The 27291-nt window shown below is 30.4% G+C and overlaps 1 protein-coding gene across 2 annotated transcripts in view; it reads right to left on the bottom strand.

The window, feature by feature from the left end:
* Window positions 1-27291, bottom strand: part of LOC109595679 (acetylcholinesterase) — a 102763-nt gene that overhangs the window by 19465 nt on the left and 56007 nt on the right. For both annotated transcript variants that reach the window (XM_020011097.2, XM_049964905.1), the window contains exons 2-4: window positions 22062-22204; window positions 20161-20313; window positions 5-168 (exon numbers count right to left, since the gene is read on the bottom strand). In XM_020011097.2, the coding sequence (XP_019866656.1) occupies window positions 5-168; window positions 20161-20313; window positions 22062-22204 (460 nt within the window). The remainder of the gene's footprint in view (window positions 1-4; window positions 169-20160; window positions 20314-22061; window positions 22205-27291) is intronic.

Here is a 27291-nt window from a genome sequence, read left to right as displayed (position 1 = left end):
TCACCCGGTGGCTGCGAATCGGGCGAATGCCTGCATTATCTTGAGGCTGAGCTCCCGTTCCCTGGAGTTGAATTGCAGCGACAAGTTGAGCGGATGACCGAACACGTACTCGATCTCGTCCCCATGCATGACCCCCATCCACTCGCCCCACAGGGACGTGCTCGTCCTCTGAAAATTAATTGACAAATTAGCTACTGGCATTTGAATACATTTGGTGGAAATGTGCGAACTGCACTCGACTTAAATTGAGCTAAAAAATTATCATTAAGTGAGGTGTGAATAAATTTGACCTAAAATTAAATCATGTCACTAATAAGTATTGAATAATTTGTTTGTTGACTGTAAAATATTTTTAAATTGCGCTTAATTGCACAAAATGAAAGCGCTCGAAAGAGGCAAAACTTTATAAAAATATTTATGATCATTTAAAAGTACATACATAAATCATTGGTATCGTTCTATTCAATTTTCAATTTATGTACAGTAATATATCTAAAAGAGATCATAATAAATAAAGCATAAATATAAAAATTTCAAGTTTAGGTTCTAAATACCACTAGTTAGTGCTAAGGAAAGTTTTGCTAAATCAACTTATTTTGAACCGTACTTTATCTGATGGAGCGTTGTAAAGACCTTTTAAGGACACAAACGAAAGAACGTAAAAGAGAAAAGCACCGATCTTTGTTTTGATCTTAAATCTAATAAAATGTATATTCTAATCTTCCACAAAAAAAATTTAATATGTGCAGTAGTGGTATAATAATAATAACAACTTTTTAAAACGTTATATATTTTATCTCTAACATTTTAATTTAACTGTTAAATAATTATAATTTACTATTATTGCTTTATATATTATTATAAAAACTACTACATTCTTATTCTATAAAATATTACACAAGTTTTTCTGAAATATTTAATATTTCGTCCAGTATCGTTTATTGACTATAAGACCCTCTTTTTGGAGTAAGTAGAAAAACAACCCTTAACACTGCCATGTTTAACAGTTGTAATAATATTTTGGATGAAGTCTACAATTTTAGGGCGATGAACAAACTGTCCATGATTACCTCCGAAAAAAATAAGCTGTGATTTGTTCAAAAACAGTACTTTTTTCCAATCTCTTCCTATCAAGTCCGATGGCTATGAGTGAAAAGGACCCTTGCTTCTCGATTCGTTTTTGAAAGACAAAGTTTTTTTACTGGATGTCTTCCTGGCAGCCCTGCCTCCTCTAAGCGATGCTGAATTGTCCTGGAACTAATTGATTCATCTCCCAAATCTCTTAAAATTTGAATTGCGCACATCCTTAGATTATTTTTAATAAGCATTTTTATGTGATATAATGCTCTGGAGGTTTTTCTGTTTTGTCGTTCTGATTTCGATTGTTCAGACTTCCATGAATACAAGAATTACAGGCCATAATAATTTTATTTTTTAAATCCGCCAACAAATGTTAACTACGAAGCATTGTTTATGTATGAGAAATATAAATACGAACGAAAGTAGACGTGAAAAATATTTGGGACATAAATGAACTAAGAGAAATAAAGCAACGGGCATAAATAAATGCTTTATAATTTAGTTTTTAAACAGTTTAATATTTAAAATAGTCCCCTAATTTTGTCTGATACTGTATATACTGTATATATATATATATATATATATATATATATATATATATATACGTGAACCACCATCATGTATCACTGGTCACAATTTTTTTGTAAAATTTTTTAATATAAACTGAATCATCATTATTAATTAAATTTAGACTAGTCACTAAAAACTACTCGTACCCATTATTTTGTGGTCCAGCGAATGTGCAAGTAACTCGCAAGTGAATACACATTTTTAGTACAAAAAAAGGATTTTTTTTATATATTTAGTATCAAAATAAATTCGCAGGGAGTAATGAAAGACTATAAAGCAAAGAGTTGCTATAATTTTATTCATTGAAACAAACAAAACAGCATAAAACAATACACATTAAAGATACTGAAGAATCCAATTTAAGTTATTATATTTATGACCACTACTGAATATTAATAAAAGTTTATCAATCAACATTAATATTTAATTATTAATAATATAACTAACTAATCAATAAATTATAGATGTACATAATTTGTTTTAATCCCACTGAATTTATTCAAAATTTAGCTTACTGTTAGGATTAATTCCATTAATATGTTGATAACCAATTAATGATTAATTAATAAAGACAATCATTCAGATGAATTATTCTCTGCTAATTTTGTAATGCAGAATTCCATCCAGTTAACGACGGGTCCCACAGTCATTATCGTTCAAATCCGTTATGGATTTTTCATCGTACATACAGTGAATCTCATGCATAATAAATGCATTGCATGGCACCATATAACTAATATCCAACGGCACCATCAATTCAAATTTACCGGCAGTACGAGATATAGTATCATGCTAATATTCACAACAATAGGCGTTGCCACTTCGAGCGGTGCACTGCAACGCGATTCGGAGTCGGATATTGAATTCGTAATTACGTGATAATTATTAAGATTAATGATAATATGCATGTTACCACCGTTTTATATCTGGTGTGTATGAACAATCAATTTAAAATAACGTATATTCATTAAAATGGACTTTCGCACATAATTTATTCTTATTGTTTAGGTAAAATAATTCTGAGACCTTGACATGAATGAAAAATATGAAGATTTAACAACAAATTTATACACCGGATTCTAATTTCTATCATAACTTTTTCATTTCTTATCCAATTTTGAAGTGTTTGTTTGCTATTTTGGAATTGTTTATTGTGAAAATAAATAAATAAGTAAATGGTAAATGTGACTGAAAGAAAATTTCCGTATTTGAATGTGGAAATTTCTAAACCATTATTATTCTAGTAGCTGAACATCGACAAAATTGAATTTGAGGTTTCTACAATTGAGTACCGTATGCTGGAGTATTTTTTTCTTTCTAATCATAAATCAAAAAAGTCAAATATAGTTATTTAGAGTAAATGACCCAAATGACAAAAAATAAATTAATTTTATTTCCGTATTCAATTCCCTCAAATTACCCTAAAAAAAATAAAGGAAAATTTCCATATTAGTAATAATCAGGTACAATTTAAGATTCTTTACACAACGAAGTAGATACAAACATTCATTTTTCGATGAATAAGTTGTTTGTCAAAAACCAGTACAAAATTGTGAAGTAAGGGTGGGTTATCGATCGTCAGCGTCACGCTTTCAACTAATTCTGTCACTTAATTCAGCATCAAACTTGGCACAGTAAATAAATATTTAAGTAGCGAGCGAAGGGAACTGGGCCGCGGAAGTACAAAAGAGAAATTGTAATTAAATTATTTAAAAGGAACCGTGCTCCGGGTCCTTCTATTTGCGACGTGTCCCGACTATCCCCCGGTTCCGCGGATCACGTACCTAAAATCGAAAGTAACCAGCCCACGTAATCATACGCCTCCGCGTCTTAATTATATTTATCCTAATTGTACTTCTGGCGAATGCGAGGTAAATACAGAATTCGGATTTCGCTGATTCATTTACATTGCTTTATCAACTTTTTCTAAATGCTACATATGCTTTTTTGTGTTTTATGCATAACATCGAATATATTAATTTAATTTATCATATTTTTAAATTTGTTAGGGTTACTTGATAATCATGTCAAATTTTAATCTCTTTAATTTTAAATTTTTGCAATTTATTTTTTATATGGCTTGTTCATAAAATTTTACAACTTTACAACGCAATTTAATAAATTGAAGCGTTGACATAATAAATATATATATATATATATATATATATATATATATATATATATATAGCAAGATATAAGCCTGTGCTAATACGCTAACTGTATATTCCTTCAAACTTCTTGAATTGTCGTGATGAGTTCGTTTATATTTGTAATATTTTTATTACCGAGTTTATTTATAAAATATTACATTTTTCTATTATTACATAAATCAGTTTAAGGAGGTCTGAACCAGAAGAAATGAAGCATCCCCAGAGCATAAACCACCATGCTTCACTATGTGTATAATAAATTTTCTATGTAGCTTTAACCCCGAAGAATGTTGAACATAAGTAAAACCATATTTTTTATAAATTAAATTTACACTCGTCACTAAAAACCAGTGAATATAATCCTAAGTAAGTCTAAATTGTAGATTTTTAATAGAAGATGGGGTTTTTCTTGTAGGTCAAACCCCCATCCAATAACCATCTTCTAACTGTCCTTAAACTAAAGTCTGCTAGTCCCATTTTTTCCGGATAGCCTTTAATTTTAGTTGTCAATAAGATTGGATTGTTTTTCAACATTCGAAATATCCATCTATCAATTTTCTCCTTCAATTTTTTTGTAGCTGCAGAAAAGCTACATAAATTGATTTAGTTGTAAACTCATAGCCATCCCCTTTTTGCTTCTCTCGGTCTTGGTTGGGTTAAATTATAATTTTTCTTATAATATAATTCTTCTTATAATATAATAATAAAAAGTTACTATAATTTTGTCCACTGAAAAATAAATAACACCCAATTTTTTAGAGATTAGAACATTGTTATAATTATGGTCACGACTGTATATTTATATATCATTTTGATGTTTACTTTACAAATTTATGTTTTATCCTTGGAAAAATACATTTCTTGAATATAATTTATATTTATTTCAATATTTATTCATTTTGTTCTCTTCTTGTATCAATTTTGTATAGTAACATAAAAAATATATTTGCCTTATAACTAACAATAATATGAATAATCTGTTGGAATAGCAGGTTGAAAATTTGAGTTGAATATTAGAGTAAATTTATGAAAATAAAATTACAAATATTTAATTCTCTTATTTGAATTTAAACATATACATATGTAAGTACGTATGTAGATAGTGAAATCTATTTACGTGTTGCTACGCCGAAAGCAATAAATACATTTACAAGAATATATTTCCAACTAGATACAAATAAACCATCAAGAATACATGATATATTGTCCCTTGTTGTGATGTTTTTAACGCATACGGTTTAGCGTAAATCTAATGTTGTAGAAAGTTTGAAAAATGTCCAGGAGGCGGAAACATAAATTTTACAAGATATAAATTCGCTTTTGAGTGAATTATAGGTACGACGGAAAAACAACTCAGAAAAGAGGGTAAATGGTCTGGGCATAAGCCCGCCCAGGTAACGCTGTAAGCTGAACGTTTGTCTTAATCATGGCAAAACCTAAGCGGACTTAATTGTTACGAATCTGCTAAAACTGTACACCTTTTATATCGATTCCTCGAGCTGTTCACTTTTGAACACTTCAATCAAACAAAAGCGAATGTCTACGTAATAACTATCTCCTCATTTTGAGGTATAAATGAGCACGTAGTTATCAAAACGGGAAGCAAAAATTGAACAGATTTAAGTAGTGCATAAGCGGTTGTAAAATACTGGAATAATGGGATGTTCCAGCTCGAGATTGAGCCAAGGAAGTTTGTAGACAGGTCGTCCGTCGTAGCGTGTACTCGAAATGATGGAATTACGGAGGCAAAAGGGAACGAATTGGAAGTTCAGTGCATTACAAAACAAGCTCCCCTTTTTCACTTACTTATTTTTATTCATTAATTCCGTGCTTTTTATGTCATTGGATTTTTGGAGTTTATTGAATTTATTGAAGTATTTAATGTGAAATAAGATTATAAAGAAGTATTGGTAGGATTTTAACAGTATTAGAAAATTAGTTAATATTTTTTACAGTAAAGTAAATATATGTTAGTTTGTAGGTAACATAAAAGATTGAAATCAAATGTTCTTATATTATAATTTGAAATATATAATTTGTGTATAGATACAATGAATTATTAAATCATTACACTGAATTTTAATAGAATTTAATTGGGATTGAAAACATAATTATCATTAAAACAATAATAATTGTAAAATAAATATTTATGATTCATTCTACATCAATTTGAAATGCTTGGGACGAAATTTTTAAACTGTTGCTTATAATATTTTCAAAAAATTTAAATTGTGCTAATGAAGTTATTCCACCATAGTTATATTATATATTCTATTTACTTTTGTGAAATATGCCCTCCTATTGAACTTCAATATATAGGATGTTTCGCAACTTATCCGACAAATTTTAACCACAAATTTTATCATATTATTTTTAAATGTACAGTATTGGCAGAAAGTAGAGCAACTTTAAAAATACATAAATTGCTACCGCCCTGTTTACGCAAATCTAATATAATTTATACCAACTATGAACACACTGTATATAAACATATCGGTGATTTTTTCTTGTATTAACAATAATTCTGTTAACTAAATAATCAGTTGGAAAAAAGTAGAGCAACATTAGTTTACTGTGGCTCTGAAAAAAACTGGAAAATATTTTTAGGTTAAAATCACTCGTGGCCTAACATTACCGTCTAATTAAGAAAATAGAAATAATTTTTTTCTTCTAATTTGACAGATAAAGGTGTATTAAATATTGAAACGTATAAAAGTCAACAATTCCAAATAGTCTCTCTACAAAATCCACAATAATTTTTAGTTTTACAGTATACACCAAAATAAACTGAGTTAATATAGCACCTCAAATTGTATCGTTCTTTCAATCTGATGAGAGAAAAATTAATTACGCAGGATTCTAACGTGTGTTTTACAACAATTTTCAAGATTTGGTAATGTGAAAGGTAAAAATTAAATTGGACGACGAAGAAAAACCAATAGGTTTCAGGATAAACAAATTTTATCCTCCTCCTTTCCTGAGTTCCAACAAAATAAAAGGTCTACTTGAGACACAATTTGGAATTAATGCTTCTTCAAGAACCGTAAGAAACAGATTACTACAAGGGGATCTTCATACAAGAAGGCCGGACTAAAGAACAAACGAAATAGAGTTGAGTTTAAGATCTCCCTTTTACACTGGAATTTAAATGATAGGAAAGGAGCGATCTGGTGATGAAATCAAGTGTAATCTGGTATGGGGCTGCTTTTCGGGATTTGGAATGGGTCCTCTCCTTTGAATAGAAGATATCATGGATTGGTTTATCTATAAAGAAATATTGAGGAACAACATAGTACCGTTTTCAGATAAAAATATGTCACTAAAACTTTATTTTCAACAAGATAATGACCCGAAGCACATTTCAAAATATTTAAGAGAAAAAAATAATGTTATGAACTGGCCATGTTAATTTCTCGATCTAAACTTCATTGAAAACTTATTGGAGATAGTGAACAACAAAATAAAACACAAAGAATATTTATATAGTAATCAGCAAGATTTATTCTCGGTTCTGCAAAAGGCCTGGCAAAATATGAATCTAAATAATATTGACAATCTGTTACTTTTCATGAAAGGTGTTTGGAAGTTATTTATAACATATTACTATAGAAATAATTAAAATACTAATTACAAATTATTTGTAGTAATACAATTTTAAATAGCATAAGTTCTTATACTTTTTGCTAGCCTAAAACTAATAATAATCAGTATTTATGTTTTTTAAGTAACATATGTAATTGTTAAATTATGTATATTAAATGTATAAAGAAAGTTAACTTTCAATATTCATTTTTTTGAACATAATAAAGACTTCTTATGTAACATATATAATATATATAAAATTTAGAGATAAAGTTTTAATACACTTTTAATAAATGATCAAAGATGGTTACATCTTGAAGAAGTTTCAACGAATTTTATAAACCGAAGAATCGATTGTAACCCGATAGAAGTCTGAAAAGTTGATCGAATTTACCCCATAACCACTCACTGTGCCAAGTGTTAACAAGCTCTAAAACATATGTGACATTTTCCATGTGTGAATAGTTTACCAACATAAGTTGACCTGATTGAGTTCAAATTTTTTTCTCCTATTTACCATGCCATTTCATTTCTATTTTTGTAACTTTAATACATTTCCACGGGACTCACTGTAATAAATAATTTACTCCAGCGGATTTGATACAAAGTTAAACTCAAATCTATTTTGCTGAAAGCCACTGGTGCGTTGTGCAAATATATCTTAGGAAACATTTCAAACCGAATGACTAAGAACGTATCTTCTCCCCGGAGGGAATACGGTCTGACGAATCAACAAATTTACAAAATCTATTTTATCCATTCTTATTATTCCTATTCGCCAACGTTTCTTATGGAGCTTTGAGTTACATTTACAATACTTGTAGACATTAATATAATAACATAATACTTGTATCTAAATTGATAGTACATAAATCAGTGGAAATGTAAACTTACTGATAGATTGTAATCTAATATATACACACATACATACCCATTAATACGAAGACACTAAAATGAAACATAATGTGAAATGACTAAGTTAAATAATATGTAATTAAAAATATTTGATTTGATAAACAAAGCACTAAAGATACCATCATCCATCAGCAATAATCAAATCACATTGGCCAGCCAATGATCACAGTCCGTTGTCACGATCGACCTTCGAACCGGTTAATGTGTCCATCTATTAAAGACACGCGAGACGGGAAGTCTCTAAAGAGTCGTGCGTCTGTCGGAAATCCGACCAGCTCGTCCATCGATTTTGTGCATTCGATCTGGTACAATGGTGTCCGACGTCCGGAACCGTGTCCCTTTCCCTTTTTTTTTTCTCTTCTCTCTTCCCCCATTCTGTCACCGACGATGACCCACACACCCCCGCTATTTATCGGGTCACAGGTTCTAAGAGTGGAAACACCCACGCAACGGCACACGTTGCTTCCTTGCTTTCTGACAAAACATTAACTTAGAACGACTGAATTTAATCTACATTAACTCAACTCCTACGAGCGCTTTTGAAATCCACAAGGATTTTCTGGTTGAATGCTCTTGAAAATACAACAAATATGATGACTGCTGTGTGTGTCTGTATCTATCTACGTGGATGCTTCTCAGGTTTCAACAATTCAGTCAAGTATTTCAAACGTACATTTCCTAAAATATACTTGCTTAACCAGAACTCTGAATAAAAGCGGCTAAAGTTGACTTTTACATTATATCGAATCGACTTTTGTCTATTTTACTCGGTTTACGTGAGTGCGTGCATTTGAACCGACAATCTAGAACGTTAGCGGGATAGATTTTCCGGTCAAGGGAAACAGGATACGGAATATTACAGGTTATGATGCACATTAATTTAATTCTGACAAGTTGTGGGTATGTTAATCATTTCGTGGGGAACAATAAAAAAGAACATTCAAGAACTTGGAAGGAATCTGAATGTTCATATTGTGTTTTGGTCTGGGAATATATGAATATTCAAATTATACTTCAATATTTACAGTTGTTGTTACTTAACACAACAACCAGTTAAAATGTTTGGTGTCTCATACAGTACTGGTAAAAAATAGAGCAACTTTAAATATATATAAATAGCTACCGCCCTCTATACGCAAGTCTAATATAATTTACACCAATTATGAACACACTGTATACAAACATATCGGTGAATATTTAAGTTTAATTTGGTTAGCAGTTATATGTAAGGCGACCTATTCATGACTTACTGTCATGAATCGTTTTATATATAAAACAGTAGAACACTTCAAAATATGTGGAGCAGTGACTGTTAAAGGAAAAAATTAATGTTATGAACCGACCCTATCTAAACTCCATTGAAAACTTATGAATAACAAAATAAGACCCAAATAGTATAGTAATCAGTAAGATTTATTAATGGTTTTGCAGAGACCTGCCAAAATATGGAACGTTGAATATGGAATATTGAACTTACTAACCAGGCAAAAATTATTTGAATTTTAAAAAAGTTCCTCTGCCATTACTGTATATGGTGGATAATCTCTCAGTAACGATATTTTCCCAAATGCCATTTAAAATGTTTTTGTCCCTAAAATAGTAGTAAGCAGAAGTTTAATTGTTATGAGTTCTAAAAACTTGAAAAAAACAAATCGTAGATTCTCAGAGTGACGGATTGAATTAGTCTGATTTCGCAAAATTTAAGTTAAGGTATTGTTTCAAAATTTTTGAGAAAGTTTTGACATTTTTCACATTTATAATTACTCTATCAATAAATGAAATGAAATGAAAATTAAATTAATATTTATTCCATACTTTTGTCCACCACTGTACATTTTAGAAATTGTCAAAGAAACACTTTATAAAATATAAATTATACATAAGTGTTATTCTATAAATTTATTATTTTCACAATTTTAGTTTCTCTAAAAACATTTTCAAATGCTCATAGAATATTTCTAAATATAATACCAAGATTAAAAATTCACAATCTTTTTCTAATAAAAATATGTTTTTAATATAACGTCAATTATTTTGAAATGTATTATTTATGATACACTTATTGTCGTAAAATACAATTTTAAATTGGTAATCTTCATTTTAGCCTTTGGGATGTTTGCACAATCCTCGCTCGGCATTTTTCCAATACTTTCGCGTGCGATTCGAAATAAAGCCATGAATTATTCAATAATACACAAACATTAATTGGCATAATCCTAAATAAAGCCAAAATCGTCGAAATTAGATTACACTTATCGAATTTTAAATCAAACGGCGGATTGGCGTCGCGAACCGAACGGCCCCAGCTTAAGAATGTCCAATTTAAATAATTGATCATGATAAGCGTCCCGTTCCCGTCGACATTGACATACTTATTCTCCTTTGTGCCGCGGAATTTTTGCATTCGAACCGACGGTAATTTCCACACGGGGTGCCAGATACGATTAATGATTTCGGTGCGTGTCGAACAATCGGCGTCGGTTCATACGGCGACGCCGACGTCTGACATATCAACTGTCACAATGCATGATTGCGGGCGAGGTTATCGAAAGTGACTGGGGCCTTTTGCCGACGGAAAACACAGCGGCTCATTAAATTCTGGATCGGCGTCGATGTGATTCGATTGTCGAAACCCCGGGAGGCACTACGATTGCAGACCTCGTTAAAGAGAGTCTGGCTCATTCATAATTGTTGATGAGATGGAATGTTTGTCGTAATATTAAAGCTTGTAAGGGTTTCGTTAATTTTAAAAAATAGTAAAATATACGTGGTTTGGTTAAATATTATTATTAAATTAATAAGAATTCTAATAGACCATATCAAGAAAATTATTGGTAGAACAAAAATAAATGTTGGTGGAGTGGTCAAACGTATAGAGTAATTTTAAAAAATTGATTATTTTGAGAAAATATCACATACAGGGTAATGTGAGTAAAAATTTCATCAGCAATCATCCGCCTTGAACTCCTCCTGTCTCTTAGGGCAAAACGACGGTCTTGTGGGTCTGTGGTAGCTCTGGGTCTTTCCGAAACTCCTGCTCTACCTCTTCTGCCCTCTTCACTCTATGACTGCTAACATCGTATTACGATACTCATATTTCTGTTCAAACGCCACGCTATTCCTCGAAACGAAATTTCTGCTTCATTCAGTGTCACAATTCTATACCTATCAAACTCGCTTAATTGTCTAAAATTATTTCTTCCTCTTACTTTAGGCATGTTAAATATTTAGTACAAATTACAAAATAAAACGAATTGTGACAAAAACTAAGTACACGCTTATTTGAAATACCTTAAAGATATGAAGAGAAAAGTACAAAAAGTCGACAATACTTTTACCGATTGACTTCAATTTATTGAATTTGATGTTGGTAAAAAAATCTTTATATTCGAATTGATTGATTCGAATATTTTTTGGTACAAAGAAAATTTCAGTTAAAGTTACCTATTAACTTTAAAATAATATTTATGACAACAATCAAATTATTATTGGGTTGATTTTGATAATTAGTTAATTGATTCATTCTTAAATGAACCACATTTATTAACACTAACAAAAAGTGTTTAATATTCATACACAAATCTAACGTGTAAGGTGAATATAGATTCATCTACAATTTAAAACTTTGGAGAAACTAAATGAAGAATTAAAAAAAAATACTGAATTTTTCTTTCTACCAAAAAATATTGTTTCACATTGCGAACAATATATTTTAATTATGTTATGTCATTAAATTTCAAAATTAAACATTCATGTAGTGTTTTCCAATATATCACATAGAAGTGATAAAACCGTATCTCATTCTGTATAAATGAGCATTGTAAATTAAAAATAAAGTTAATTGTAGATTTCAGTTGCTTTTTATAAAATTTAGTTTTCGTATCCTTTTTAACTAATTTTACTAACTTACTAACTAATTTGTTGTATAGGATGAAATATTTAAAAACACTTTTGAACCATTATGTGGCAAATTACAAACGGGTAAGTGTAAAACTGTGTAAACAAATATTCAAAAAAATAATTAACTTGACTATTATATGCCGAAACTGGTCAACCATAAAATAAATATAGAGAAAACAGAAACGTATTTATTTAGTTGTGATGAATGCAAAAATATATATAAAAATACGAACTTTCGTCAGCATGTAATTTTTATATATATGTAAATAATATAATTATACTGGTTTTTACTACAAAACTATTGTTCATTATAATCGGACTATATATAAATTAAGACAATGCAAATACAAAAACATTTCATCCACAATCATATGTAAAAATGTATACAATGTGAAAATAACACAACTGAAATGCTCTTAAAAATTTGTCAAATACGTCAACATGTGATGGTTAATGTTAATATCAGAATCATCATTGAACGTGCGATACGTTTTTATTAAATCCAGCGCATTATGTAAATTGTGGGCATTATACAGCCAACGCCATCGAATAAACTGGTTATTGTAACTTCGCTACATTGCATTTCCAAAGAATTTCACTCGTTTCACAAAACCTATATCGACTTATCAACTTTATAAAATTCCCATTACGCAGCCTGGCGCGTTATAAATATATATTCTAACGTTCGACTCTTTTTTCTCACGTCATGTCTGTATCGAACGAAAATTTAAATACATAAACATAATAATAGAAATATGCAGCCGAATCATAACGGTGAAAGAATTTAAAGTATTGTGTAGACGATGGATGGAACTTTACATATTTTATCAGCTTAAAATGCTGTCTGGCAATTTTTATTATTGTAAAATGTTTAGGATATTGTTGGGGAGAATATATTATCTAAATATTTTTACAGCACCAAAATTCTATTAAAATATTTATAGTTTGATGGGTATTAATTTAATTTTGGAAAATGTAACTTAAGAAGCACTAAAAGTACTATTACTCATAAACTCATTCTAAAAGGTATTAGAAAAATTTGATGTTTAAAATAGTGTAATAGCGACTAGTAATTCGAAACAGCAAATTAGATTAGCATCGATTCATTTTGTTGGCCGTTCACCAAATGATTTAGGTTTGTTGGAGTGCCACGTTCTGCGGCGAACTGACTCCATTAGGGCCCCAACTAACTTGTTATCACTTAGAAAGTGCGTGCTGACCCAACCGCCAAACCGGAAGCGGAGGTCGGGGTTGTTCTTTTGCACATTGGTGGGATATTTAATAGGAAATCTCCAACCGACTTTCCGATTAACAATTTGTATATTTGTTTGGTACAAACATAGGAAGAACTCTTCATTAAGTTTTTAATATGCTAATGATCACTGTTTACAATTTTTAATTAAACTAATGTTATTACTTAGCATGAAGTATAGTGAGGTTAAAAGACTGGTAGTAGGGCTCGGTTGTCATCGAAAAAATTTATGTCGATGTATCAACATTGTACTGATGATTTTTTACATGATTTACATGATTAAATTACTACCAAGTGTATTCCATATATTTGTTTTATCTCGTGTGACGTAGAATACAAACGTCTAATTTATAAAAAAAAATCAATCATTATCTTTTATAGGCTACATATTGCACGTTGTCTGTTTTTTACATGCTTATTTTATGAAAAAAATTAAAATAGTGAATATAGTAAATATAGTGAATATAGTGAGTATAGTGAATATAGTGAATATAGTGAAATAGTAAAATAGTGAAATAGTGAAATAGTGAAATAGTGAAATAGTGAATATAGTGAAATAGTGAATATAGTGAATATAGTGAATATAGTGAAATAGTGAATATAGTGAATATAGTGAATATAGTGAATATAGTGATATAGTGAATATAGTGATATAGTGAATATAGTGAATATAGTGAACATAGTGAATATAGTGAATATAGTGATGTTAGTGAAGTGTCTCCAATTCTACAATTTCCTAAGACCTAAACAACCATATACTCAACCGACAAACATCAGTAAGAGGGAGTTGAAACGGTACAAAGTGGCGGTGTATCTGTAATTGCGCATTTGGGTGTGCACGAATTTTATTTATTGATATTTTATTATTGATGTAAATCATTTACATTTATGTAATTTATATTTAAACTAAATGATATTTTAATTGATTTAAATCATTAAGATTGACAATAGGCCGACAGATAATTGGAAACATCGGCATCGACACTGACCAAAAGGGGAAAAGTTGCCATCATTCTAACTCTAGTGGGTACTACTGTTACGAAGTATCTGATTAATAAAACAAAACATTAAAACGTTGCCTGAAGAGATAAGTAACGTGAGGGGTAAAAATTCGCTTAAAGTACACTCGAAGAAGAACTAGAAGGGTCTTTGCCGCCAATAAAGCCATCAACGTTGATCGCGTCGGTGGGAGAATAATTTTACCATTTTGTCTGCAAGTGAATTCATGGGCTGTAAAAAGCTACCCAAGGTACTTGCTAAACGCTATAATGATAAAATATAAAGTCGGTGGGCCCGGCGGACGACGGACGGCATTTGGGCCTTGAGCAGGGCCGTGCGGGGACCAGACGCCGTTATTGTCTCGCCTTGTTACGTGTTCCCCGCTTTGTGATGCAATATTTGCAGGCAACGGACGGCCGGACATAAACACGGCCTCAACGGACAATTGTCTTGGACGTCCATGGCTACGCCGCAACGGTTTAAATCAATCATTTGAGGCGCGTCGCACGACATTACTGCCCCGACGTTGTTTGTTCTGTAAACGATGATGTAATGGCACGTTATGAGGACAAAGGCATGGTGGAGTGAGTATAATTAATGGTTTTTGGCTTCTTGAAATATTATCTGTCGTCGAAAAGTCGAGTAGAACTTTTTGAAAAATTGTGTCACTATACTACTACACTAACATAGACAGTTTTGAACAGTATGTATAGAAATTTCCGCATAAAAACCTTTTAAGATGACCAACTTTCTATTTTTTCCAACTGTAAATACAGTTTAATTGATAAGAAATGTAAGAGTGTTTATAACTGTAATTCTGCGCCCTACTTGACGTAATAGATTTTGTATATTTCATCCAAGTTTTGTAACATTGTTATCGAATTTTATTAGTATCAAACAAATGAAGACGAATAATTTGTTAAATAAAGTGGACAAAAAATGAATTATGAACTACTGCATTACAAATTTTCCATTAAAATATAGAAATATGTAGATAATTAGATATATTAGATATACGTAGATATATTTTACAGGAAACAGCCATATTTATGAACACCAGCAAATTTTAACTAACTTTTCATTAAATGTTATGCAAACGTGTTTATTTTTTGCATGCATATTCTATACATTCTTATTTCATTTTTGATTTTGTTGTGTGCTGTAAGTAATATACTCGAATGCTTTTTTAAAATATTAACCAGATGTTATATTTTTTTGGTTACAAAGTATTGATTGAATAGATATAGGAAAAATAAATATGAGATATGAAAGGGGCCTAACATTATCGTCTTAGTAGAGAAATCAATTTTTCTAGTATTTGACACATAATAATTATATACTCCAGTATAGTGAAAAACAAAAAAGAAAAAAAAAATTAAATCAGAAATTGTTCCCATTGATTTGAGTATCAACTTTGCCCCGCCGAATCCATTTTAGCATACCGTTCTTTTTAACCTTCTATACAGGGTTTTCGCAACTGTATGATAAGACAAGTTTTAACCACATACTCACTCATTGTTGCCCAAGTAGTCGATTTATCATATTTTTTTAAATGGACTTCGTATGTAACAGTGAGTATATGGTTAAAATTTTTCGGATAAGTTGGAGGGTGTGTATGCAAATCTAATATAATTTATTATGGACGCACTGCACACAAACATATCGGTGAATATTTAATTATTTTATTTATTAATTTTTTACTAAATGTAACTAATCCACAACAATTTTTAGTTTTACAGTACCAAAATAAATAAGTTAATATAGTACTTCGTGGAAAGAAATTATTTTCCAAATTAAAATCACGAATTTCAATTTCAATCTTCCAATCCGATGAGAGAAAAATCAATATCGCTCGATTGTAACAACAATTTTCAAGATTTGGTGATATGGAAGGGAAAAATAAAATTGGACGACCAAGAAAAACCAATAGGTTTCTGGATAAACAAATTTTATCCAACTTCAAAAAAGATCCTTTCCTAAAAGGTTTATTTGAGACACAAACTGGAATTAATGTTTCCTCAAGAACCGTAAGAGATAGATTACTACAAGGGGGTCTTCATGCGAGAAGGCCAGACTAAAAAACCACTGGTAGTTGAGTTTACCTGATCCCTTTTACACTAGACTTTAAATGATTGAAAACGAATGATCTGTAGTGATAAAATCAAATTTATTCTGGTTAGCAATGATGGGATTTTGTATGTAAGGCGACCTATTCATGAAAATTTTAACACAAAGTTTACCATACTCACTGTCATGGATCGTTTTATGTATAAAGAAATATTGAGGAACAACATGGTACTGTATTCAGATAAAAATATGCCACTAAAGCTTTATTTTCGACAAGATAACGACCCGAAGTGTTATGAATTGACCTTGTTAATTTCCCTATCCAAACTCCATTGAACATTTATGGGAGATATTGAACACAAAAGTATAGTAGCAAGATATGTTGGCGGTTCTGTAAGAGTCCTGGCAAAATATTGATCCAAATATTGTTGACTATCTGTTGCTACCCATAAAAAAGATGTTTGGAAGTTAGTCATAATAATCATAATAATAATTTTACAATATATTAGTGTAGAATGAATTAAATACTAATTACAAATTATTTGTAGTAATAAAACTTTTAATAGCACATAAGTTGCACTACTTTTTGGCAGCCCAAAATAAATAAACATCAGAAAAATTATACGTAAACAATTTAATAAATTTAATAAATCTTATCGCGTGATCAACATTAAAATTATAACAGTTGACTTATTAACAATTTAATCAGCTTAGTAAGAATCGTAGGTATGGTAGGTGATGTCTAAATATCTAAGTAAATATGTACACATATGTCTTATATTTTTATTTTACATCATTGGAATTAAAGAACATATCAAGATTCGAGGGTTACTGATTTTTCAATTTTTTCTAAATTTGTAAATTTTTAAGGATCAAGTTAGGGATTCTAGCCCCCAAAAGTGAAGAAACTATATAAAGAGTGAATCCCCTAACTTATTCATTATAATTTTATGGAAAACAGGAAAAGGTGTTAATTTAAAATTTTATTTAAAAAACGAACACTCTGTACAGCATTTCATCCTGCACTTGGAAATATCCATTTATACCTAATTTAAACAACTTTTATTAATCCATTGAAAAGTAATAAATAAATAATGAAAAATGTTTGACAACTTCTGAATCTTATAACTTTAAAATGAAAACGTTTTATTGAGGTTTCTTGAAGAAACGTCTTAGTCTGTTGTCTTTAGTGTGCAGTCGGGCGTTGTCATGTAATTTAAGTAAGACTCGTATAACTTTTATGTAAAATCACTGAGTTTTGACATTTCCCATTTATTTACAGTGCATGTAAAAACAAGAAATTAAAATAATTTTAATGTATACTATTATTTACGATCAAAGAAAAAGTTAATGAAATAATCAGGAAATTTGAAACTTCAATGTGCAAACATACGAGCGAGTGAGTCGTTACATATTCATACTGGCAGGTTCAAACAAACCGTTTAAGATTACGGGTCGTAAAGTTGTCGCGCACGTCATCGTGAAAATTTACGGCGGACATTATCATTAATTAAAAAATCATGTAAAATAAATTCGCGGCGGCGTCAAAAAAGAACGACGGCCGTGCATGCGAACGCGTGTGACGTCCGCACGCGTATGCAAATACTCTCGGATGATTAAAAAGCGCGGGGGTAATTAAAATTGTTGTAACGTGTAATTCACGGCGGTTACTTGAAATGTTGCCGGATCACTTTCGTTAACAAGAACATTGCATGTTAGCAAACTGTTTCCCCCGAACCGACATGCGTTTCAAAAGGATTATTTACGATTTCTAATCCTTTAATCGAATTGTCTGCCTCATAAATGTCATTTTTACATTTCGAACGATTTATTTATGGACGGTAAATTACAATAATTGAACGCGGTTTATATTTATTGTTTGCCCCGTTTTAAATTCGCGGATCACGTAAGGGCAAAGGCTGCCACCGTTGTGGCAAAGGTTAACTTTTATTTATTTTGTGCGCTGCATAATAAGGGGGAAACATTCGGATGCATGCGAAATTTACTAAATAAGATCTGCACGTAATTTTATGGCGGATAGAAGCATGACACAATGTTTTTATGTTACCTGTAAATGTCACAGCATTGCAAACATGAAAAGGCACTGATCAATATTTGTTCAATAATCAATGCAAATATACAGTAGTAGTCATTCTTATTGCTTCTTTTTTAAACTTTTTAACATTTTTTTTTCTTTAATATGATCTAATAAATTTACTGGAAATCACAAACTTTTGTGTAGTTTTGACCCTGTAGAATGTTTAACATAAACACAACCAGAATTTTTTTATAAATTAAATTGAGACTATAGAATTTAGGAATTTTTTAGTAGAAATCAGATTTAAAGCCAAAGGAACCTCCATCCACTAATTATCTTCTCACGGCCCTTGAACTACTTTCAGCGAATCCCATTTCCTCCAGTTTTGTTCACGATATCGTTGTATTGTTTTTTGACACTAATTCTTCAGTTATCGACTTTCTTTCAAACAGACAAATTTTTTCGTAGCCACCATATGGTTAGTATTTCTAAATTTTTAGTACTATGGGAATTGATTGACTTGTTTAGTGGTAAAATCTTAACTACCTCTTCTTGTTTATATTAGTCTTGGTAACGTTGATTTATAATTTGTCTTACAGTTTCATTTCGACAAAAGATTAAATAATTATAATAAGCAAAAGACCGCTAATAAATAATCGATTTAAATTCACAGACACCAATGAATGATCAGAAAGTAAAAAGTTGCTATAATTTTGTGCGTTGATTGAAGATAAAATAGTACTCGATTTTTGAAGAAAAGAATTAGATTGATCAGTTGCATGTTGGATACAACAATAACAATAAAAGAATAAACATTATGGATACTGACATCTAAATGAAGTAGCACAGTTGGTATTTTTAATCAAAGTTTATCAATAGTTTAATCAATAAACTAATTCTACTAATTTTTGCTGCTAAATTTAAATTCACAGATAGAAAAGAATTAAAAAAGTATGCTATATTTTCATTTTCAGCCATTTGACATATCGATTATAGTTAATTATTTGATAATAAATAAAATGTACACTAAATACAAAGGCTAAAAATATTTTAACACAAATGAAATACAATTGGATTCGATTCCATGTACGTTGCAGTTTAATATGCCTGCAATATAAACGATAAATTTATATAATATGATTTATCTGACCGATTTTATTATAAAAAATTGATCGAATCATGCGCTTCTTCAAGTGCATGTTTCAATTGTGTTTTATTGCTTATTTTTTAATGTAGAATATGAATTAGCAGTGTATAGAAATAAAATATTATTTTAAAAAATGGCGAATGCGAACGTCGACAATTTAAAGAATCTTCATTCACTTTTGTCTTAATCTTTTCGTTTTCCTATCGAAAACGAAAAGATATAGTCGTAGGATCAATCGAGCACATTTATTATCATGCCTGAGGTTAAAAAAAATCGAAAATGTCTGCGTGCGAAAAGGATTCGATAAATCGGAGGTTTAACACAGAAGTTTTCCAGACGCATATTATAAAGTTTGCGCCAGACACTTTGGATGGATCCAGTTACTGCTGATTTCGAATTACGTGTAACAGCTTGTAAAACTTACTCAGAGTGAAACTAGAGGGTGTTGAAGAGTACTTACGTGAGTGAAGAAATAGTAGTAGACCTTCATTCCTCGATCGGCGGCTAATTCGGCAAAATCGTTGGTTGGACATATGAAAAAGTAATCTCCGACCACATCACCGACCATTTTTTGATTTAAGTAGCCATCATTTACGTGCTCCCAGTCAGTGTACTGAAAAAGTAGTAATTAAATTTCATAAAGGGTGGTCGATTGTGTGTTCTAAACCTTGAAAGCAGAAACTTCAATTGCAGAAGAGCTAGAGGCTTTTAAAACTGACTAATAGGAATACGTTTTTGGACGTCCAGTGGGCATGGCAAAGTAAGCTTTGTTTTCAAATGTGAAATTTTTTTGAAGTGTTAATTCATTTAAAAGTTATTTTCTTATTTGTCAGAAAATCTCAGTTGAGAAGACTATTAAAATGAATTATTTATTTATTTAACACATCGTTCAATAAGTCCCGAGACTAACCCAGAAATGGTCCTAGTAGTACCAAATTGGCCACGTTTCCCCAGAGTAAGGACCTTTACATGAAACTTTCAAGTCGATCGGACCACAAACAGCAGAGTTATCGAGGTTAGAGTAAAGTCACTTTGTAATTTGTTTGAAAAATAGAGAAAAGTGATTTTCGCGTGTTGATAAAACATTGTTTTTTAATGGGTAAAAACACCGTAGAAGCCCAAAAATGGCTTGGAAAACATTACCCGGACTCCTCTCCATCCGAACCAACGATTTGTCGGTGGTATGCTGAGTTTAAACGTGGTCGTACGGACACAAACAATGCGGAACGTTCGAGTAGGCCATTGGAAGCCCTTACACCGGAAAATGTGAATGAAATGTTAAAAACCATAATGAAGAATCGCAGTGAAGGTCCGTGAGATTGCAGAAATGACACAGATATCTCCTGGAAGCGTATTTACAATCCTTCATGAAAAATTGAGCATGAAAAAGGTTTTTTCCAAGTGGGTGCCGCGATTGCTTTCAGTGGTACAAAACAGCAAACCACAAGTCCATGAAAGCAGAAGCAAAATTGAACGAGTTGGGCTTTGATTTGCATCCCCACTCCCCGTATTCGCCAGATTTAGGCCCCACCGACTACTGGCTCTTTACTGATTTCAAAAAAATGCTCCAGGGAAAAAAATTTGGCTCGAATCAGGAGGTCATTGCCGAAACTGAATCCTATTTTGAAGCATAGGATAAATCCTTTTATAAACATGGTATAGAAATGTTGGAAAGGCGTTGGAACGATTGTATCACTCTAAAAGGAGATTATATTGATGAATAAAAATAATTTTTGAACAAAAAAAAATGTTGTTTTCGTTGTAAGTCTCGGGACTTATTGAACGATGTGTTATTTATTACTTATACAGACTCCAATTTTACAAGGATTTAACAATTAAAACAAACTAGTATTATTTACCGTTAGTAATCTCTTACAATCAAAATTCTTTGAGTTATCTGTATTAAAAAACATTAAGGACCCTTACTGTATAACATTTGCCTAATTAAAATATATATTCATTTCAGAGATAAAATTTCGGGAAAACCTCATAGACAAACCGGATATCATAATCAATGGTAACTTGAGTTTTGTAAGTCTTAGCACAACAAAGTTAGCTGGAAAACTTTACATACCCACCGAAGTCAGAACGCATCCCTTTCAAGTATCGCTTAACTTTTATCTTCTTCCTAACTTTAAATTTATTCGAGTGTTCAAATTGCCAAACATTTAAGGTTGTCGAAAATATTAACTGAATTATTCCATAATTTCACTTTAGAAGAAAATAATATAATATTTATATAAAACATTATTGTTTTTATGTATGAAATATTCCTAGTTTTTAGAAATTCTAACAAATCATCTTTAGAATATTTATATTTCTTAAGCATTTGAGGCCAATGTTTGTAAGTTGTGCACATACCTGAAAAACGATGGCGTCACGTTCCAGCCTGGTCATATTTTTGAATATTGTATCGATGATGTCGTGGTATTTGTCTCTCTGCAAGAAACTGGGTCCATCTTTCTCGAAGAAGTCGATAAAGTCGTAAAGTAGAAAGTATGTTCCTGAAACAATTAAATTCAATAAAATTGTTGTCATTATCTTTATGTAGTTTGATGTTAATTAAAAAATTAACACTCTTTCATTAAATTGCTCCACAATTTATAAAAAGGTGTCGCCGTAATCACCTACCCGTTTTTCATGTGACAATGTTTCCTTATCTTGGAATTTTCTATTAGTCTTTAATTTCCGTAATAATTTTAAAGAATACCCGGGAAAGGGAAGGCAATTTAAATTAAGTAGAAAGTTTTCATGCAGATTTAATGAACATGGACGTAATAATATTAGAGACAACTCAGTTACACTTTCTTTCTCCCTTCTCTCTACTCGTTGTGAATACAGACTGTGATTAGGGAGGATGACTTGTTTATTAATATTTTTTCTATTCACATTATTTTTTTTCTAAACATTCAACTTTGCCATAACTATAAATTACAAATTTATATGAAATTATAAGACACATTCTTTATTAAAATTAAAATCATAAATTTTTCTTTAAAATTAATTAAAATGTATTAAATAATATGAATAGTACACTAATGCACATAGATTATTAAATTTAATTATTAAAAAATTATTATTAAATTGAATTATTTAAAATAAATTTATTGTTTTTTTTTTTTTTTTCTTTGGAGACATCCATGAATTACAAATTTAATATTACTGATTTCTCTAATAAAATATTAATTTTCTGAATTCATGTGAATTGATTACATAAATATAACAAAAAGGACTGAGATTTCATATATAATTCCTTAAAATTTTAAGCAGCATTATTTCCATTGTTTGTATTTTGTTCGACACAATCAACTTCCCAATAAACTTTTCTATCATCGTTCCCAGTCCCAGTCTCCGAAGTGTATCCTAGTTGTGTGCAGTCTCAGGTACTAAATATTTCAGCGAACTTTCAGTAGAATGTCCTGCTTTAAACAGAGTTCACGTCAAATTTTATGTTGTAGAACAATACACCCGATAAAATTATATATACCCGGCTAGTGAAATTCGTGTGCGGAATAACAAAGCGGATTTCTGTTTGTTTCCTAGCTGCAAATTTGACAAACGGTATGTTATTTGTCATTTTCACCTTATTTTAATAGTTTTACGACTGACAATAGGATCCTCATTACATAAATTAATTAAACACAGAAGCTTAATTTATTTAGAAATTATATTTCATTTTCTGAAGCGGTACAAAAATGCAGTTTGTATGCGCCAATGTAATAAAACTTGCACAAAGAACAAAAATATTTCAATAACTGGAAAGTCCGCCGGAAGAGAATTAGTTTTCATAGTGTACGCAAAGAAGATTAAATTAAAACCGAGGATTTATTTGCGCATATCTAAAATACCTACTAATTACAAACTTTCTAATTAACCTACAAACGACTTTTGCTCCAATTTTATGATTATTCGGAAGGAACTTGCGATGAATAAGAATAAATTATTAATGTCGGGGAAAAAAATTAATAAAATTAAATTTTATACAAGAAAACAAAATCTGTATTACATTACTAATGAAAGGACATATGCCACATCCTAATAAATTACAGGTTACGAAGTATTTATTATAGGCTAGTTGACGTTGTTTATACTTCTGCTCTCCAAAAACTTCTGCATAAAAAACTCTACACATCTTCTTAAATTATTAAAGGTAAACATGGAGTTTTTTACACTTTCATTATACCTTCGTTCGTCGCCATGAGGATATGAAATTAATGGCTCTGACAGTTCTTACTCACTCCGTTTCTTTATGCCTACATTCACGATTTTCTTATTTCTCAAGTGGGGTTTTTCCTTTGTTTAGACTTTCTTTTTTGAGAGATTAATTGCCAGCAAAGTCTTCTTCAATGTCGCAATTACGAAATAAAAGCTGCGAGATTTATTATTAATTAAAATAACGGTTCCTTGGCGAGTTTCCAGTTTTTTGTGTACGAAATTATTTTTTTGTGTACAATTTTAAGGAGCTGTGGGGTAAAATACAACGACTGGCAAGTGAAGTAATTAATCCATTACCATATTTGAAAAGATGTAGTACAACAAATGTTAAAGACAAAGGGGATGGGTTTGATAAAGATGTCTACATCGTCAAAGACAAACTACATAAACTACAACTTCAAATACACAACCATATTATAAAACGTTAACTCAGTCTCCATTATATTTTCATAAATTATTATTATTCATAAATAATGTTTATTACTACGGATTTATGACATATTTAAAGAAATTTAATACTCAATACGTTCTTCAAATTATAATTAGTTCTCTGTGTTACACACATCAAATATAATTGCTTCATTTAATTCAATGAAACTCAGTCGCGTTTTCAAATATAAAAGAAGACCTCGTAGCTTAATTTCCCCAATCCATTGTGACATGAAAACTCCCGCTAAGTAATAATTAATCCAGCAAAAGGGGGACCAAAAATGAAGTACGAGTGCACATCAAGATCCTAGGATTACGGGAGGCCGTGAAGAAATACGGAGAGTGGAAGAATTGCCGTGCCATTAATTTCATATCCGGAAAGCGGTAAGGATATGGCGACGAAACCGCCTTGTTTACCTTTAATATTGCCGTCTGTTTTGCCGTGCGTTTATAATGCGAATTTCGTGTCAGATGTGGGGCACACCGGTGTTCCAAACAAGCGAATCAGGTACTCCATCTCTGGTTACAATTAATATTATAAGACTCAACAAATTTTAATTTTATAACACAAATTTATTTTAGGATGAACGAGAGTACTTCCAGGTTTCGTTTAACAGTTATCAGAAATTCCGTTCTGAAGCTTTTAAGTAAAAATTGTTTTGAATACAGAACTTTGCAATATGCATAAATCAAATTTCCCAAAGTAGATAGATAAACTTGAATGTACAAACTTATGTAAGTCTAATATTGATAAATACTATAAACTAAACAACGCCAACTTCCAACATCTAGAAAGTTTGTAATAACATATTGAAGTAATGGATGTTGCGAGTAATAAAATATATTAATCTATGTTAATATATAATTTAGATTATTAATACACCAAAAGTCATTATATAAATCGTTACAAACTTTTCTTTAGTTCATACAAATGTATAATTAAATTGAAAGTAAATAAATTAATTGATGAAATTAGAATAAATTTGTCTATAACAAAATTTTATTTTAATGTCAAAATAATTGTTTAAAATTACATTCAAAAATAGACTTTTCTATAAATCGATTTTTCAAATTATAAAAATTATAAAATAACCTGTCAGTTTAAAATTACTTACATACACATTCATGTATATTTGATTACTTATATATAAAATAACAAAAGTTTAAACGCCTCTATTAAAACATTCTTTGGTCCAGTTCTACCACACTTTTTCATAAAGTTTTTAAGGGTAAAATCTTAAAACAATCGCCTATTTTAAACACTTTAACTCGTAGAAGTTATAAAAAGAAGCACTTTACTGAATTATATTTCCAAGATATTTTAAAATTTCAAAGTAATGTGGTCTATTGACAGAAAGATTTTTAACGTTCGCTAAAAAGTTTTAAATTTATAGGTAAAGTATTTAAATCCAAGTCTACGTTTTATATTGTTTCTAAATATTTCTCGTGAATACAAACAGAAAATGTGTAATTTAATTAATATGGGTTTACTTATTAGTTTAGTTTATTTCGATGAAGTATTAAAATAATATCATACAGTGTAAATTTTGTTTCAAAAAACAATTGCCCGAAATAAAATCTAAATAAAAGAAAATAAACAATAAGTATTTGAAACAATAACGAATACAAAATTAAATTAAATTAAATTGTGACAATGCGTTTTCACATGTATTTCGTTTATTCTTTCATTGTCGTGAAAATTACATGTTATAATTAGCTTCAGCGGACAATTCGAAACAAATCCACCTTTATAAAGGAACGAACAGTGGAATAAAAATAAAATTGTTACAAAGACAATATGTTTTTGTGTAAGTTTGTTAAATTAAAGCCATCGTCTGTTTATCGCCCTTGCTTTTTTAACAGGCAACACGACACAGTAAAATTTTATTTGAAAAGTTTCTACTGTTCAAATGCCAGCTTAGTCCCCGCGGACATATTTCTTATGGAATGTACGTCGAGTACTCCTTTGCGATTTCCCCCGGAAACTTTTTCAATAAACTAATTACTTAATGTGTGAACTAAAACAAGAAAAAATTAAAAGTCAACTAAGCCATTAGGAAATTACGGAGGGAAAAGCCGCGGGGAAAGTTCAAGATTAACTGGCCGGTTGTGCGAGAACTGATGTATTTTCTTTTAGGGTACCGGCACTAAGTTCGGAAAATGCATCACTGTCGGTAATTAAGGTAAAGTGGCTACGTACGTGCAATAATTAGAATTTAACAAAGCGAAAACAATTCTTTGTAGTCCTTATCAAATTACTAACTTAACAGTATGTTCAATCATCTGTACAATATTTATATAATATAAAAAATATACAAGGTGCTTCTAAAATAATTGGTCAAAATATGTGAGTATGGGAGCACGTCCAATGATGAAAAAACTCAATAATTTTCGAAAGTTTTCGCTGAAGAAAATACACCTAAATTTAAATTTCAAAATTCCACTTTTATCATATCCCCGGTACAATTTCTTCAAGAGAAAAAAATATTTATTTAGATTTTCTTCATAACTGGACATGTTCCACCTATCCTCAAAGTTTGACTATCTCTTTAAGAGACACCTTGTAAATTTGTATGTATTTATTATATTTATTTCTAATCACATATTAAATATTATATTTACAGGGAGGTTATTTTATATTGGGTCAAAAATAATATAAAACATTTAATATATTAATATAAAAATTATTATTAAACAAATGGGTGTAAAAATATATTTATTATTTTCATGTACTGTGTTATGAAATTATTGTATTGTAGTATTTTCCTGTTATCTGTAAATATAAAACAAAAAAGTTATTTAGCCAACACTCTAAATTTCAAATTAAAAAACTAAGCGTACACCATACCGGTTTAATTAAACAGAATTCGATAGAACTGATTGTAACACAACCACAAATAGATAAATACCGACAAAAAATTAAATTTTACCAAATGCAAAATAAAAT

This window comes from Aethina tumida, chromosome 3 (genome assembly GCF_024364675.1).
Source record: "Aethina tumida isolate Nest 87 chromosome 3, icAetTumi1.1, whole genome shotgun sequence".
Taxonomy (NCBI): Eukaryota; Metazoa; Arthropoda; class Insecta; order Coleoptera; family Nitidulidae; genus Aethina; species Aethina tumida.
The sequence above is the reverse complement of the archived record's forward strand: the minus strand, read 5'-3'. Positions and strand labels throughout refer to the sequence as shown.